The sequence below is a fragment of the Hirundo rustica genome, chromosome 10 (genome assembly GCF_015227805.2).
Source record: "Hirundo rustica isolate bHirRus1 chromosome 10, bHirRus1.pri.v3, whole genome shotgun sequence".
Classification (NCBI taxonomy): Eukaryota; Metazoa; Chordata; class Aves; order Passeriformes; family Hirundinidae; genus Hirundo; species Hirundo rustica.
Genome location: NC_053459.1, coordinates 25521239 through 25536396, shown reverse-complemented (window position 1 = coordinate 25536396; position 15158 = coordinate 25521239). Strand labels below are relative to the sequence as shown.

The 15158-nt window shown below is 56.7% G+C and overlaps 2 protein-coding genes across 2 annotated transcripts; both read right to left on the bottom strand.

Annotated features, from left to right (window-relative positions):
• Positions 1-2532: 2532 nt before the first annotated feature.
• SIAH2 (siah E3 ubiquitin protein ligase 2) lies at positions 2533-4342 on the bottom strand. The gene is made up of 2 exons (XM_040074548.2): positions 3971-4342; positions 2533-3447 (listed from the first exon to the last, which is right to left on the bottom strand). Exons 1-2 carry the CDS (start codon positions 4340-4342, stop codon positions 2890-2892), a joined length of 930 nt encoding a protein of 309 aa, XP_039930482.1. The 3' UTR covers positions 2533-2889.
• A 2090-nt stretch (positions 4343-6432) lies between these two features.
• Positions 6433-14453, bottom strand: MINDY4B (MINDY family member 4B). Its single transcript, XM_058421968.1, has 10 exons — positions 14350-14453; positions 14078-14105; positions 12626-12745; positions 11254-11345; positions 10836-11001; positions 10391-10456; positions 9586-9882; positions 9118-9276; positions 8350-8530; positions 6433-6983 (listed from the first exon to the last, which is right to left on the bottom strand). Exons 1-10 carry the CDS (start codon positions 14451-14453, stop codon positions 6841-6843), a joined length of 1356 nt encoding a protein of 451 aa, XP_058277951.1. The 3' UTR covers positions 6433-6840.
• Positions 14454-15158: the final 705 nt, after the last annotated feature.

Genomic DNA, 15158 nt, shown 5'->3' with positions numbered 1-15158 from the left:
GCCACTCCTTCAGAACTGAGTCGTGTGGATAGACCTAATGATAACATGCATTAACTTATCTAACCTGGGTTATAGGTAACGCTAGAGTAATTAATTATTCCTGCTATATTCAAAGACACTTTGTGGTTTTGCTTTATGCAAAAATCTTTTTATATCCCAATTTTCAGTAAGAAAATTACCTTCCACTGTAAGTTTTTCTGAATTACAGAAAAATTAATCAAATTGTTAGGAATTCTTGCTTAAATCTTGATGAAAGCACAGGTGGTAACAGCTGTTGGAACCATGGCTTGACTTTCTCCTTACGCTGGAGGCAATTAGTTCACCAGGCTGATGCTGGAGCTCTGCCAGCACAGTGTTAGCGAGACCAGATGTAGAACCTTTAATTGTTGGTATTCAGTGCCTAGAGAGTAATTCCTTGGGAGGTTTTTTCCATGGTCACTTCCAAGTTCCTGTGGCCAGGCCGAGCTTCCCTTCACTGAGGCCAAACTTGTTCTTGTGCACTTTTCTGAGGGTTGCTGCCAGGTGCTGGTGACGGCTGCTTAGGGTTTGGACATAACTCCAGAGCTCTCCAGGAGGGACACCGTCAGGCTGGTTTTCCTCCTTTGGTATTGTATTTATCCACACCATGCCTCACCTGTCCCTCTTCCTGCCGTTTCCCCCCGTTGTGAGGCTTCCCCCCGGCAGTGTCACCTGGTGTCTCACTGCCTCCAGAGGGAGGGACGAGGTCTGGCACAGCCCGAGGTGGAGCTGGGATGTGCTGTCGGTGGTTCCAGCGGAACGCTCCCGTGGCAGAGGGGGGAGCTGCAGGCACAGTCAGCTGTGGTGACAGCCCCATGACTCAGTGGCACAGGTCAGGCCGTCACCGCTGTCCCTGCGACTCACATCCCCACCCAGCTCCTCTGCTCGGTCCGGCAGCAAGGCTGGGAGATGGCAGGGGCAAGGAGCCCTCAAGGGAGAGCCAGCCCATGCCTGGGGACCCCAACTTGTGGGGCACAGTGAAACCGCGCACACGGCGAAACCGCGCAGCAGCTGCCACGCACTCGTGTGTTACCACAGCTCCTCAGAATAGGTTTTACAAAATATTTATTGCAAAATAAAAGAAATATGGCAACAAAACTTAAATAGCAAATGACAAGACACTGGCCATAAAGCTATATTATAAATCTTTTACAATAATCAATAGTAGAGTGTGTCGCAGGGCAGCTGCACGTGGACAGCCCCATGTCATGGCTCCAGCCATCTGCAGTCTGTGAGATTTGTGCCTCCTGCTTGCACCTGTACCTGGCCTGATCCCCCTAAAGCAAACAGGAGCCAGCAATTCCATGCTCTGTGAAATGTGCCATGCCATACCCCAGCCCCTTCTCTCCTTTTTCCTGTTAAAGCCACCAATGCCCTTCCCTTCCCTAATGTAGCAGGGAATGGAGAAACATTGCTGAAGAACCTACTGCTCTCCTCACAGCTTCTCCTGTGAGAGGTTGCTTGGATTTCTTTCCTTTCTCACCTATTAGGAAAGGACAGGCAGCCAGGGAGGAGTACAGAGAGGTTGTGAGCAGCCAGGGATCAGGTTAGGAATGCTAAATCCTGAAAGAATTAAATTTGGCCGGGGCATCAAGGGCAGCAAGCAAAGCAACCTCTGTAGGTACACTGGTGATAAAAGGAAGACTTGGGAGAATGGGGACCCTCTATGGAAGGAAATGGGAAACCCATTTCCCTGGGATGTGGAGAAGGCTGAGGTACTCACCCTTCATGGCTGGCTGCTCCAGCCACACCGCCCAAATTGCAGGAGACAAAGAGAGAGTGGGTGAAGAAAGAACTGCCTGCAGTAGGAGGGGATTGGGGTCGAGAAGGTCTAAGGGACCTGAAGGTGCACAAGTTCATGGCACCTGACAAGATGCACCCACGGGGTCAGAGGGACTGGCGGAGGAAGTGGCTTGGCCACTACCCGTCATGTCTGAGAAGTTGTGGCAGTCCAGAGAAGCTCTCAGTGATTCCAAAAGGGGAAACAACCCCCCTTTTTTAAGAAAGCGGAATAAGGAAGATCCAGAGGACTACAAGTGGTCAGGTCTCACCTCAGTGCCTGGAAAGAGCTTGGAGCAGATCCTCCTGGAAACTATGCTAAGGCACATGGAAAATAAGGAGGTGATTGGTGATAGCCAATGTGGCTTCACTAAGGGCAAGTCATGAGAACTCAAGAGCCCCTTCCAGTGCCTAAAGGTGCTACAAGCGAGCTGGAGAGGGACTTGGGACAAGGGATGGAGGGACAGGACAAGGGGGACTGGCTCCCCACTGCCAAAGGGCAGGGATGGATGGGATATTGGGAAGAAATTGTTCCCTGTGAGGGTGGCGAGGCACTGGCACAGGGTGCCCAAAGAAGCTGTGGCTGCCCCTGGATCCCTGGCAGTGTCCAAGGCCAGGCTGAACAGGGCTTGGAGCACCCTGGGATAGTGGAAGGTGTCCCTGCCCATGGCAGGAGGATTGGAACAGATGATAGTCTCTTCCAAACCAAAACCTCTTGTGATACTGAAGCCTTTTATTAAAGCTCACCAGTAACAGAGGGAGTCTGTACTACTGCTGAAAGGGCTTTTAGGTGTGCTCCAAACAGGAGCCTCTTAAGCCACATATCTAATGGAAGCACTCTTTACATAAAATATAATTAAATTATAAAAGGTAACTGTGTGTGTGTAATCTTCCTAAGGCACCCAAGAATTTTAAAAGACCTCGTCCCGCTTACGTTACTTACTCTTGTTCCTCTTCTGCCCAAAGTTACAACCGTTGGCTAGTCAGAAACCTCAGCATACAAGATGACACAGTTGAACAGCGTAAAAAACGGGAACCAAAACCAAAACCTGGTGAAGCACTGCACCCAGACAGCTGAGTCTCGGCAGTGCATCACGGGCAGCACATAGAAATGGTCACGTTGATGCCCAGGTTTCCGTTGTCAGCAAAGAGGTGTGCGGTGGCTGTATCAAAAACGAGGCAGTTGCTGTTGCGGATGGCCACGGCCACGCCGTCGTGGATGGAGCAGGGAGATGCCTCCCAGGTCAGGCGGTGGCAGCTGCCGTGCAGCTCCAGTCTGTACTGAAAGTTCTCTGCCTGCTTACGGGTGCCAATGAGCAGCACGGTGGCAAAAAACTGCTGGTGGCCTTCACACTTCTCCTGTTTCTTCAGCACCAGCATGAAGTGGTGACCAAAGCACGACTGCATCATCACCCAGTCCACTGCCCCTGGCAGGTTAATGTCTGTGGCAAGGAAAATGATGTCTTCTCCCTGAAGGGTGGTAATGCTTTTGTGGGCATGCATGAGGTGGGACATCACGGCTTCCAGGGATCCCTCCCAGTCACAGGAGGTACCAGGGCACGGGCAGGAGTAGGGACGGTACTCACAGATGGCTTCATGTTTTGGCTTTTCTGTGTGGTGGAGTGTCAGGGAGCAGCCTGTTGTGGCGTACTGGAAAGAGACCAAACACAAGCCGTCAGCAAAGGCACCAGCACCAGTATTCGCTGCTCCCACCCGTCAGCTGGAAACACAGGTGATCGACCAGAGCTCTCGTACTCATTGCAAATTTTACATTACTTTTATGTTGCCCTGGGTTCAAGCTGAGCTTTAATTAGTTTTTGTTTCCACTTAAAATGGATTCTTCTTGTCTTTTGTGGTTGTTTTTTCCTAACGCAAGCACTTAGATAAAATGGGCTGTATGGCTGAGTTGTAGTTAGATCTGCTGTTGCAGTTAGATCTGATCCGTCCAGATTAGCTGGAGAGGTCCTGGCTTGGATTTTCCTTTTCTTTAAAAAGAACAGAGGATTCTCGTTTCAACGACTGGGGTGGTGGGTGGGTGTCCTTTTCAGGGGGATCTGAGGGGGTGGTCTGGGGACGAGGATGTGGGGGTGATGGGTGAGGGATTCCGCAGGGGACAGGGATGAGAGGGGGTGGTCCGGGCGGCCCGTCCCCCCGCCCAGCCCCTCGTCCTTACCTTGCACGGGAAGAGGACAGCCGAGGCCACCTTCTCCATGGCCAGGTTCCTGATGTTGGGGGTGAGGGAGCCCCGGCAGGTGGGGCAGAGGCTCAGCTGCTGCCGGCATTGCTTGCACACCAGGTGCCCGGCCTGGCACTGCAGGATGGGCGGCAGGACATAGTCGAAGCAGATGGGGCACTCGAAGAGCGAGGTCAGCTCCTGCTGCTGCTGCTGCTGCTGGGGGGGAGGAAGAGGAGGAGGCGGGGGAGGCGGCGGAGAAGCCCCGCCGGTGCCCGGCAGGACGGCGGCAGGGGACGGGGCGTGCTGCTGCTGCTGCTGCTTTCCGCAAGGCTTGCTAGGGCCGGGGCCGGCGGAGGACGGGCGGCTCATCGCGCCTCGCCGCCAGCATCGGGCCGCGCCGGGGAGCGGGCGGGCAGGGAGGAGAGGAGGAGGAGGAGGAGGAGGAGGATGGAGATGGACGGGGCGGCGCTGGGCGAGCGGCGGCTGCGCGCGGCCCCCGCCCCGCTCCCGGCGTGCCCCGCGCGGGACCGGCACCGTGTGTGCGCACCGGGACCGGGGTACGGACCGGCACCGGCACCGGCACCGTGTGTGCGCACCGGGACCGGGGTACGGACCGGCACCGGCACCGTGTGTGCGCACCGGGACCGGGGTACGGACCGGCACCGGCACCGTGTGTGCGCACCGGGACCGGGGTACGGACCGGCACCGGCACCGGCACCGGGACCGTGTGTGCGCACCGGGACCGGGGTACGGACCGGCACCGGCACCGGCACCGTGTGTGCGCACCGGGACCGGGGTACGGACCGGCACCGGCACCGTGTGTGCGCACCGGGACCGGGGTACGGACCGGCACCGGCACCGGCACCGTGTGTGCGCACCGGGACCGGGGTACGGATCGGCACCGGCACCGGCACCGTGTGTGCGCACCGGGACCGGGACCCGGCACAGCGACACCGGAACCGGCACCGGGACCGTGTGTGCGCACCGGGACCGGGGTACGGACCGGCACCGGCACCGTGTGTGCGCACCGGGACCGGGGTACGGACCGGCACCGGCACCGTGTGTGCGCACCGGGACCGGGGTACGGACCGGCACCGGCACCGGCACCGTGTGTGCGCACCGGGACCGGCACCGTGTGTGCGCACCGGGACCGGGGTACGGACCGGCACCGGCACCGGCACCGTGTGTGCGCACCGGGAGTATGCCCGTATCAGGACTGTGTCCCCTTACCGGGACCGTGTCCCCTCAGCGGTACCATGCCGTGCCACCGGCACCGTGCCGTGGCAGCTGGGCCGTGACTGACGACAGGACCGTGTCCCCTTACCGGCGCCGTGCCCTGGCGGCGGGACCGCCCGCCCTGGGCGGGACTGTGCATCCCCCGCGGGCCGGGCCCTGTCCCGGTGTCACCGGAGCTGCGGGGCCGCCGCGGGCCCGGGGTGCCCTGAACGGAGCGGGAGCTGGAGCTGGGCAGCGGCACGGGCGGACCGCCCGTCGCCTGGAACCGGCATCTCCTCATCCTGCCCCAGCGCAGCCTCCGGCTGGGCGTCACGGAATTCAGTAAATCTGAACCAAGTTCCTGGGTCACTTGCAGAAGGTTTGTTGTTCTCAGTTGTCGTTAGCAACACGCTGAGGGTGTGACTTAGAGGTCGTTTTGGAGAGGTGACAATGAAAAAGGAAGTGGACGGTGGGTTTCTGTGAGCTGGAAGCCGTGTGCCCTGCCCATGCTCGTCAGGCTGATGCAGGGTGCCAGGAAAATCACCGGGTCGCAGAACCCCACAACAGTTCGGCTTGGAAAAGCTCTCTAAGACCCAACCAGTCCGACCTTTACCCCAGCACTGACGAGGCCACCACTAAACCACATTCCCAAATCCCACGAGTGCACAGCTTTTAAATCCCTCCAGCGATGGAGGCTCCACCGCTGCCGTGGACTCCTGGTGCCGGGGCTTGGCTCTTTCCTTTTCCTGCCAGCTGTAGTGGGAAGGAGGAGATCCTGATCCTGCCGCCTGGAAAAGGTGTGCAGCGGGCAGGGTTGTGAGTCGCAGTTCCTCCAGTGCAGTGGATGTGGTGCCTTATGGACAGACTGTCCCTTCAATGCACCAAAGGCTCTTCGGGGAGTTTTTTGTCCTCCAGTTGTTATAGATACATATTATAAAGCTGGCTTTTTGCAAATATTAAAATGAACGCTATATGTATAATGTTGGAAGGTTTTGCTGTGTTAATATAGTTTATTTTATTTTCTGCTATTAATGAAACGTGGAAGTAAGTGGTGTGATGAATGTATATATCTTTTAGGTTATAGCATAATATTAAAATAGAAACTATGCAATGTAAGGTGCTTTGTGCAGCTGACCCAAAAGAATGGGAAAGATAATCAGGAAATTCCCCACATTCTTGGATTATCTGGATGAAGATAATGGGAACAGACCCCAAAGTTCAAAAGTAAGAATTTATTGATCCTCTGTTATCAGGGAGTGAGACACGGGATGACTAAGTGGTGCCACAATGAGATTTATCTGCAATAAAATGTTGAATTGATGAAATGGGGGCAGGTTGTGAGGGTTGAGACTAGAAGATCATCTGGGCTCAAAGGAATGTTTGAATAATGCGTTAGGGTCTTTGACTATGTAACATGCTGGTCCTTTTAAAGAAGTGCTCTCAGATGGTAAGGTGTGCTTTCTGGCTGCATGCCTGGCACCTGGTCGAGATCCTTTGCTTTATTTCTGTTTCCTAATTGTCTTATTTTTTATTAAACTACATATTTTTTAAATTTTGCCAAGAAAGTGGGCCTCGTTTTTCACACAGTGGGGTTGGCAGTGTGTGGCAGACACCGGTACCCTTCCGGAGCAGGGGTCCATCGTGCTCACCCCTCAGAAGAAGGGCTCTGTCCCGTTCCAGCTGACGGTCGCGCCTGCCCACTTGGTCCTGATTGCCATCTCCAGGGCTGGGCGCCTCTTCCCTGGGCTGCCGGGGGCTTCTCTTTGAGCCTCTTCCCAGTGATGTGAGTGAGTGTCTGAAAAGGAAATGGAAAATAAATGTCACTCAAAAAGGCTTCAGTGAAGGTTAAAAGCAGAAGCTTCTGCAGCCGCATTGGTGTAGATGTGCTGCTGTTCTGCCCGAGGGAGCTGGGGGAGCACAAGCGGTGCCTCCGGGGCTGGGGCTGCCCCTGCACCACGGCCCCCAGGGAAATTCCCGTGCTCGAAGTGCAGCTCTGGGCTCCTTGCACGGTGTTTGCATATTGCTTTTCCGGGCAGATGCTCAGATAGTATCTGTGGCCACACCAGGTACCGTGAGGGTTGATCTCAAAGCACTCTGCTTCCTGGCAGGTTTACCCTTCAGTTTCAAGGTTCTGACTTTGCTTTAAATGCTGCAGTGAAAGGAGAGCAAGGAAGGAGGCCCCCAGTGAGGAAGGTCAGTGATGCACAGCGGCAGAGAAACAAGAACCTTGCACCCCGAGCACAAAACCTGGTTCACAGCCCAAGCGTTGCTGCAGGAGCAGTTTCTCCCCCCTGGGGGGATGTGAAACTCGGTGGGGAACACGAGGGGCACGGTGGCACCGGGTGCTGAGCAGGAAGACACGCTTCAGCCTCAGCCAGGCAGGCAGGTGGCCCCTGCTGCACGCCAGCCTCGCTGCGTTGGTGTGCGCCTTCTCTCTGGGATAGAGCTCATTGCCTGCCCGGTGTCTGGCATGGAGCTCTGTTTTGGATTTGTGCTAAACACAGGGTTGATTATCTAGAGGGGATTTTGTTACTGCTGGGCAGTGCCAGCATGGCCAAGGCCTTTTCTGTTGCTCCCGGTGCCACCCTGGTGAGGAAGTTGGGAGTGCATGGCAGGCTGGGAGAAGACACAGCCAGGACGGCGGGCCCAGAATGATCCAAGGGGTATTCCAGACCGTGTGAGATCGTGCTCGGCATATAAAGTGGGGGGAAGGAAGAGGAAGGGAGGGGGACTTTGAGCATGGTGTTTGTCTCCCCAAGTCACTGCTGTGTGTGATGGGGCCCTGCTCTCCTGGGAGAGGCTGAACACCTGCCTGCCTCGGCCTATGGAGGAAACAAATTAATTCTTTGTTCTCCTTGGGTTGTGTGTGTGGCTTTTGCTTTTCTTATTAACCTGTCTTTATCTCAGCCCACAAGTTCTTTAGCTTCTGCCCTTCCAATTCCCTCCCTGATCCTGCTGGTGGGGAGTGAGCGGTTGTGGGGTGCTTGAGGGCTGGATGGGGTAGAACCATGGCAGCTGGAGAGAAGATTATTATAAATTTTCAATTAATCATGAAACGGTCTTGCTTCCTGGTGTTTAAACTTTGTGTTGAGTATTTAACACAGGAGCGACAGTTGTCTGTGATGCCCATACCTCAGTCCCTGCTAAGCCTGGCTCCGTACCTATCGTCAGGTGGGCAGTTCGGGTCCGCTCCTGCTGCCCACTGTAGAAGTACAGGTGGAAAATTCTCTCGGATTTCCAGTCGGAGAGCAGCCGGCTGTCGGTGCCGAAGAGCACGCTGTGCCTGCCCGAGATGCTGCACAGCCACACGGGCAGCCGGGGCGTCCGCAGCGCGGGGCTCACCTGGGCGGGGGGATGCTGGCTGGGACCCTGGGCTGTGCCGGGGGTCCCTCTGCCCCTGCCCCTGTACCTGCGCTCACCTGGGCAGGGGGATGCTGGCCAGGACCCTGGGCTGTGCCGGGGGTCCCTCTGCCCCTGTCCCTGCGCTCACCTGGGCAGAGGACGCTTGCTGGGCACCCTGGGCTGTGCCGGGGGTCCCTCTGCCCCTGCCCCTGTCCCTGTGCTCACCTGGGCAGGGGGATGCTGGCTGGGACCCTGGGCTGTGCCGGGGGTCCCTCTGCCCCTGTCCCTGTGCTCACCTGGGCAGGGGATGCTTGCTGGGCACCCTGGGCTGTGCCGGGGGTCCCTCTGCCCCTGCCCCTGCGCTCACCTGGGCAGAGGACGCTTGCTGGGCACCCTGGGCTGTGCCGGGGGTCCCTCTGCCCCTGCCCCTGTCCCTGTGCTCACCTGGGCAGGGGGATGCTGGCTGGGCACCCTGGGCTGTGCCGGGGGTCCCTCTGCCCCTGTCCCTGCGCTCACCTGGGCAGGGGACGCTTGCTGGGCACCCTGGGCTGTGCCGGGGGTCCCTCTGCCCCTGTCCCTGCGCTCACCTGCCGCTCCAGCCGAGCCCGCTCCCAGCGCAGGAAGCCCACGGCGCCCCGCTGCCCCCGGGCCGCGCCGTCCCCGTCCCCAGCGCCGGTGTCCGGGTCCCGGCTGCCGCCCAGCCCCCGCGGGCTGGCCCGTCCCGTCAGGAGCAGGCTGAGCACGGCCTGCGGGGAAACAGCCCGGACAGACACGCAGCAAACGCCCCTTGCAGGTGATGTGCCGCTGCCAGCTCTGCCGTGTCGGTCACAAGTAGGGGAAGGACAGGCTGCACTGGCTTTTTAAAGATTATAGTTACTATCGTCATCATCTGTTTTTTAAGTGCGCAGTCATGATTAAACTTGCAAAATATATTTTTTAATGAACTTATGCTTCTTTTCTCTTTGGGTTAATTAACAAATGATTTTTTTTTTCCCCCTAAATCAGATGTGAGGAATAATAAAACCAGAATGCTTGAGACATATGGCTGATCCTACCTCTGTACAGGTGACATTTCCAGAACGGACGTTCAACAGAGGAGCTGTGTCACCCAAATCCTCTTGGACCCTGTGTGGCCAAGCACAGATCGTCAGGGCAGCGCTGGGGCTGTGCCAGGGGCCGCACCGTACCTCCCTGCCCAGCCAACAGAAACGGGAGGAAAGGAAAAGGCTCTTCAGGAGATGTAACCAAACAACAGGAAAATGTTTAAAAAGTGGAATGTACCTTTCAAGTGTCCTAGAGAAAAGTAAACTGTATAAAAATAGGATCACTCCATGGCCTCCTTTGCCTTTGAACTGGAAAAAGAAATAAGGGATTACAGGGGAGGAATTATGGCCAGTAAATCATATTTAATTAAAACAATTCCTCTGCTTCAACACAGCCTCAGGTGAGTGTGTTGAGTTAGATGAGTAAAGTGCTGTTCCAGGAAGATTTTGTAACTAATTTTGTTGAATAGGATCAGGTAGAAAAAGAAAGAAGAAACTTCCAGTTATTGGCTAAATGGAGTTTGTACATTTTTTCCCATATTTTTGCTGAGGCTGCAAGGAATGTTTACCCTGTTTACCCAGTGTTTATGGGCTGAGAGAGCTGGGATAATGAGTAAAGTCACAGGGATTTACGTGGGAGCAGGATCTCTCCCCATAGGAAAGGCTGGAAATGATCCACGAACTAATTGTACATTAACTGTGTGAATGTCCTGATGATGATGATGACATTGCTGTGTCCAAAATGCCCATTTTGAATGGGAAATAAGATGTAATTTAGCAAGAAAATAACTTGGATAAAGCAGTTATCCCCACTTACACAGTTTATGTGGTCGGAGATGAATCCCTGAGCAGCAGCTTTCTCCGAGAACTCGAACAGCCGGATCTGATGGGCATGAGCACCATGAGGGTGGTGTAAAGGAGACATGAATTATACCAAAAAGCTGAGCTTTTGCATCCTATGGTTCCATTAATGGAGTGAGGGAACAATGCAAAGGTTTGCTCTGCCCCTTCGCCAGCCGTGGCTCTGGCTCTGTGCAGGGATTCAGGGGAGCAGCTTTGCATTGACAAATTCCCCTTTCTGCAGGAGAAGGAAGATGGGCTTTGGTGAAGGGGAGGTGGCTGGGCTGCGCCAGCACATGGGTCTGGGGTGATCACTGTTTGTAGCGCTACGTAAGGGAGGGAGCGGGCTGGGAGATTCTGTGTCTCAGGCCAAAGGTGCCTTTAAGGACAATCCCTTCGGCAGAAGCCGGTTCCGTACTCACTCTCTCTGCGAAGCTGCTGGCTCTGTAGCCTTCACGTGGCATCGTGGTGACTGGGGCAGTGACGAGGCACACGACGGCTCTGCCACCTCCTCCTGCTGCCCACAGGGTCTCTGCCAGGACCGTGGCCAGCGCCTGCCCCTGCTCCCGCCGCCCCACCCGGCACAGCCTGTGCCGGGGGAACCAGGGGCTGTGACTGTGACACCGCCGAGGCGGGGGCACACGCCGCTGTCCCCAAATCAGAGGATTTGGTGGAAGAAGCCTCACCCGGGGGCCAGCCAAGGCTTCTCTCCCAGTGCATATCCCCACCTGTATCTGCACTCCTGAGCCTGGATCCGGTCTGCCTGAACCCAGAGCCTGGTGCTGACCATGCAAGGCATGGATATAATTTTGATGTGTCCCATGAGGCCCAGCAACTTACCTTTCCAGGTGAGTGGATTCTGTCTGTCTTGTGAAGAGCAGGTATGTGATGATGTGTGCTTGTACAGCCGCCAGAACGGCTCTGGTTCCTCCCTAGGAACAGAAAAACATCGGAGGGGTCTGAGGGAGCACGTGCCATTGCCAGCAGTCCCTGGCCAGGGGACAACAAGAAGCCCTTATGGAGAAGAAGCTGCAGGGTAGCCCTGGCCATGGGGGCAGCAGGGATCCTGTGGCTGGGTGTCCTTCCTCCCTCCGTGCCAGGGAAGAGCACCCAGCTCCAGGTGCCATGTGTGCTTGGAAGCCCCAGGGTTTGTTTTTTGTTCCCTCCAGCCTCACAGCAAAGGGACAGAGGTCCTGAGGCAGCCCGGGCTGATGTGAGGCTATGCACAGGAGTGCCTGTGCCCGCTCCCCACCGTGCTGGCACACACCAGGGCTGTGGCCCCACTGCGAGCACGGAACTTCGGAATGCAGGGAGTGGCTCCCATGGTTGTGCCCAGCGCTTCAGCCCCCAGACAAGTTTAGGGATTTACAATTCGAGTGCATACCTTGGCCGCCTGCTTTTTGGGGTGCAGTGTTGTGAGGGTAAATAAGGAAGAAGAAAACCTGCATCTGACAAAATGATAGTCAAGGTGACTTCACCTGTTGGATGTCTAGGTGGAGCAGGACTAATTAGGTAAGTCCAATTCTCAGAAAAGAACCAGGCTTTTTGGAACCTGCTGTGTTGTCTCCTGAGCCCTTCCCTGGAGCACCTCACAGCAGGGTGTGACAGCCCCTGCCCGCAGCCCGCTGCTGGCTCCCAGCCAGGCACCCACCCCTGCTCCGGGCAGCAGCTCCCTGCAAGGAGAGCTGCATAGGGGCTGCAGCTGCAGCAGCTCCTGCAGCCTGCCTGGGGCGGGGGAAACTCAGCCTGCAGGTGGGCAGAATGCAGGGTGCAGGTGTGTGGGTGCAGGTGTGTGAGTACAGGTGTGCAGGTGTGCAGGGTGCAGGTGTGTGGGTACAGGTGTGCAGGTGTGTGACTACAGGTGTTCAGGGTGCAGGTGTGTGAGTATAGGGGTGCAGGTGTGCAGAATGCAGGTGTGCAGCGTACAGGTGTGTGGGTGCAGGTGTGTGAGTACAGGTGTGCAGGTGTGTGAGTATAGGGGTGCAGGGTGCAGGTGTGCAGGGTGCAGGTGTGTGGGTGCAGGTGTGTGAGTATAGGGGTGCAGGGTGCAGGTGTGCAGGGTACAGGTGTGTGGGTGCAGGTGTGTGAGTACAGGTGTGCAGGGTGCAGGTGTGCAGGGTGCAGGTGTGTTGCTGCGGCGGGCCCCTGCACCGGCTGCCACAGGTGTCTGTGCCACAGGCAGCCGCTGCCAGGGGCTGTGTGACACTTTTACCTGTCCCGCCTCCAGCGCGTAGGCCAGATCCGAGTGCGGCCGGTGGAAGCTGAAGTGTGCCGCTGCCCACTCGCAGCTGAACAGGGAGCTCGTGTTCCCGAAGAGCAGCTCCTGCAGCCTCTGTGGAGGAGGAGGCAGCGGGGCCAGGGTCAGCTCTCATCCCGGCGTGAAGGGTCAGTGACATGGGGGGGTCCCGGGGTGCAGGTGCCGCCTGTGCCCTCAGCCAGGTCACACCGCCTGCCCAGAGCCCGGCCTCATAGCTGTGAGGTGGCGCTTTGAGCCCGGCGCAGGGATGTCACCCAGCACTTGGCTGAAGCTCGGTTATTGTGTGATAATTTACATTTGGGTACCGTGCACCTTTTGGGGAAGATTGCACCGGGCCCGTCCTGCCTTCGCCTGCAGAACTGCCAAGCCACTGGACAGCAGCACCCGGCAGCAGCGCTTTTGGGGCCAGGCACCCAACAGGAGCTGAAATCCCTCACCGGTGGTGTTAGAGGCCCTTTCCAAGCTAAACGATTCTAAGATCCTGTGATGCTGCCTCCTGTCCTGCGGCTGTTTGCCAGGGAAGCCCCGAACGCTGCCTGCTGCCATTTGACCGGTTCTCTCCTGAGAATTACCCCGTATCAGCTTTAAGGTTGCATTCCAGCATTCCAGCAATGTTTGTTAAGAGTCTCATAAATAATCCATCCCCTTCGCACACCCTGCTCAGCTGACAGCCTGGAAAGGAACACCGGGAAAGGCTCCCCAGCCTCTGTCCCCTCGGGAGATTCAGTTCCAGCTCATAGTTAATTCAGCAGGCAGCTCACCGTTGCCGTGTCCGGGGGGACGGGGCGGCCGCCCCCGCCCTGAGGGAGCAGCGGGGGCTGCGGCCCTGGGGGCTCCCCAGCTCCGAGTGACCCTCGGCCGGCGCTGCTGTGTCCGGGCTGCAGGGAGAGGAGCAGACGGTGCCTGACCGGGGGCTGCTGCCTCCGTCCCCGCGGTGTCCCCGGGGCGGGCACGGCGCCGGGCTGCGGGGCTGGGGGCGCGGGCTGCCCCGCAACGTGGGTGCCCCCGGCTTCAGCTGCTCTCAGACATTCCCAACACACCCCTAGGAGCCCATGGAGCGGGGGAGAGCAGGTGTTTGAATTACAGGGAATACCCTTCAGTGGCTCTGCTACGGGCACTGCAGGTTTTCCAAATCCTGACATTTTGGAGACCTTAGTTTGCATTCTAAAAGGCACCGTGAAAACCATTAGTTTTTGACGGAAAGGTTAATCAAGTGTTGGACTGCTCTGTCCCTTTGATTTCAAAATATCTGTAGAAAACCTCTGTTTCTCAAAGAAGCAGCATGAGAAATGGATCTCCATAGATACCTGGGCTGCAGGTACGGATGTGTGACCTCAGTGTGCCAACCAAGGACAGCCCAAAACTCACCAGACAAACAGAGAACATTACCTTTGGGAAAGGAGTTACCTGATGAGTCATGCTGTTGATTTCCAAACTGAAAACATAAAATAGAGTACAAATTAAAACACCCAACAGAGGTATTTCTAGCATGTCGAGAAACCGGAGCCCAGCTGCAAGAGAACCCCAGAACAAAGAGAGTAAGATCTGTAGAATTTATGCCACTCAAGGACCTTTTGTAATTGACACATAAGTTTTGTAATAAAGCATAACTTTAAAAATTACACTAAGTAACCACCTGGAATTAAAACTCCATTGAAGAAGCAGAACAAGAATCTTACCCACGGAAACTAAAGATTTCTCTCCATTTGCTCAGATCAGAGATTCTGTTGGTGATCTCCTCCAGCTCCGTGGGCACAGCGCGCTCAGCGCCGCGGTCACCCATGGCAGCGGCCGCGCTCCCCTCGGGCTGCGCTGCGGGAGATGCTGCGGGCGATGCTGTGAGAAATGCCGTGAGAGATGCTGCGGGCAGTGCTCCGGGTGGAGCTGCGAGCAGCGCTGTGAGCCGTGCTGTGCTGTGAGCGGAGCTCTGAGCGGAGCTCTGCTGTGCTGTGAGCGGAGCTGTGCTGTGAGCGGAGCTGTGCTGTGCTGTGCTGTGAGCGGAGCTGTGCTGTGCTGTGAGCGGTGCTGTGAGCTGTGCTGTGCTGTGCTGTGCTGTGCTGTAAGCGGCGCTCTGAGAGGAGCTCTGCTGTGCTGTGCTGTGAGTGGAGCTGTGCTGTGAGCTGTGCTGTGCTGTGCTGTGAGCGGAGCTGTGCTGTGAGCGGAGCTGTGCTGTGCTGTGAGCTGTGCTGTGCCGTGCTGTGAGCGGAGCTGTGCTGTGCTGTGCTGTGCTGTGCTGCGAGCGGCGCTCTGAGCGGAGCTCTGCTGTGCTGTGCTGTGAGCGGAGCTGTGCTGTGAGCTGTGCTGTGCTGTGCTGTAAGCGGCGCTCTGAGAGGAGCTGTGCTGTGCTGTGCTGTGAGTGGAGCTGTGAGCGGAGCTGTGAGCGGTGCTGTGCTGTGCTGTGAGCAGTGCTCTGCTCTGCTGTGCTGTGCTGTGCTGTGCTGTGAGCGGAGCTGTGAGCGGAGCTGTGAGCGGTGCTGTGCTGTGCTGT

What these genes read in the sequence shown, in the direction of transcription:
- SIAH2 (XM_040074548.2), bottom strand. Translation starts at nt 4,342, where the DNA reads ATGAGCCGCCCGTCCTCCGCCGGCCCCGGCCCTAGCAAGCCTTGCGGA. An exon ending in CTGTCCTCTTCCCGTGCAAG is followed by an intron (nt 3,448 to 3,970) that starts GTAAGGACGAGG and finishes GTCTCTTTCCAG; the next exon opens with TACGCCACAACAGGCTGCTC.
- MINDY4B (XM_058421968.1), bottom strand. Translation starts at nt 14,453, where the DNA reads ATGGGTGACCGCGGCGCTGAGCGCGCTGTGCCCACGGAGCTGGAGGAG. An exon ending in GAATCCACTCACCTGGAAAG is followed by an intron (nt 11,002 to 11,253) that starts GTAAGTTGCTGG and finishes CCCCCGGCACAG; the next exon opens with GCTGTGCCGGGTGGGGCGGC. An exon ending in TCTCCGACCACATAAACTGT is followed by an intron (nt 9,883 to 10,390) that starts GTAAGTGGGGAT and finishes TTCTTTTTCCAG; the next exon opens with TTCAAAGGCAAAGGAGGCCA.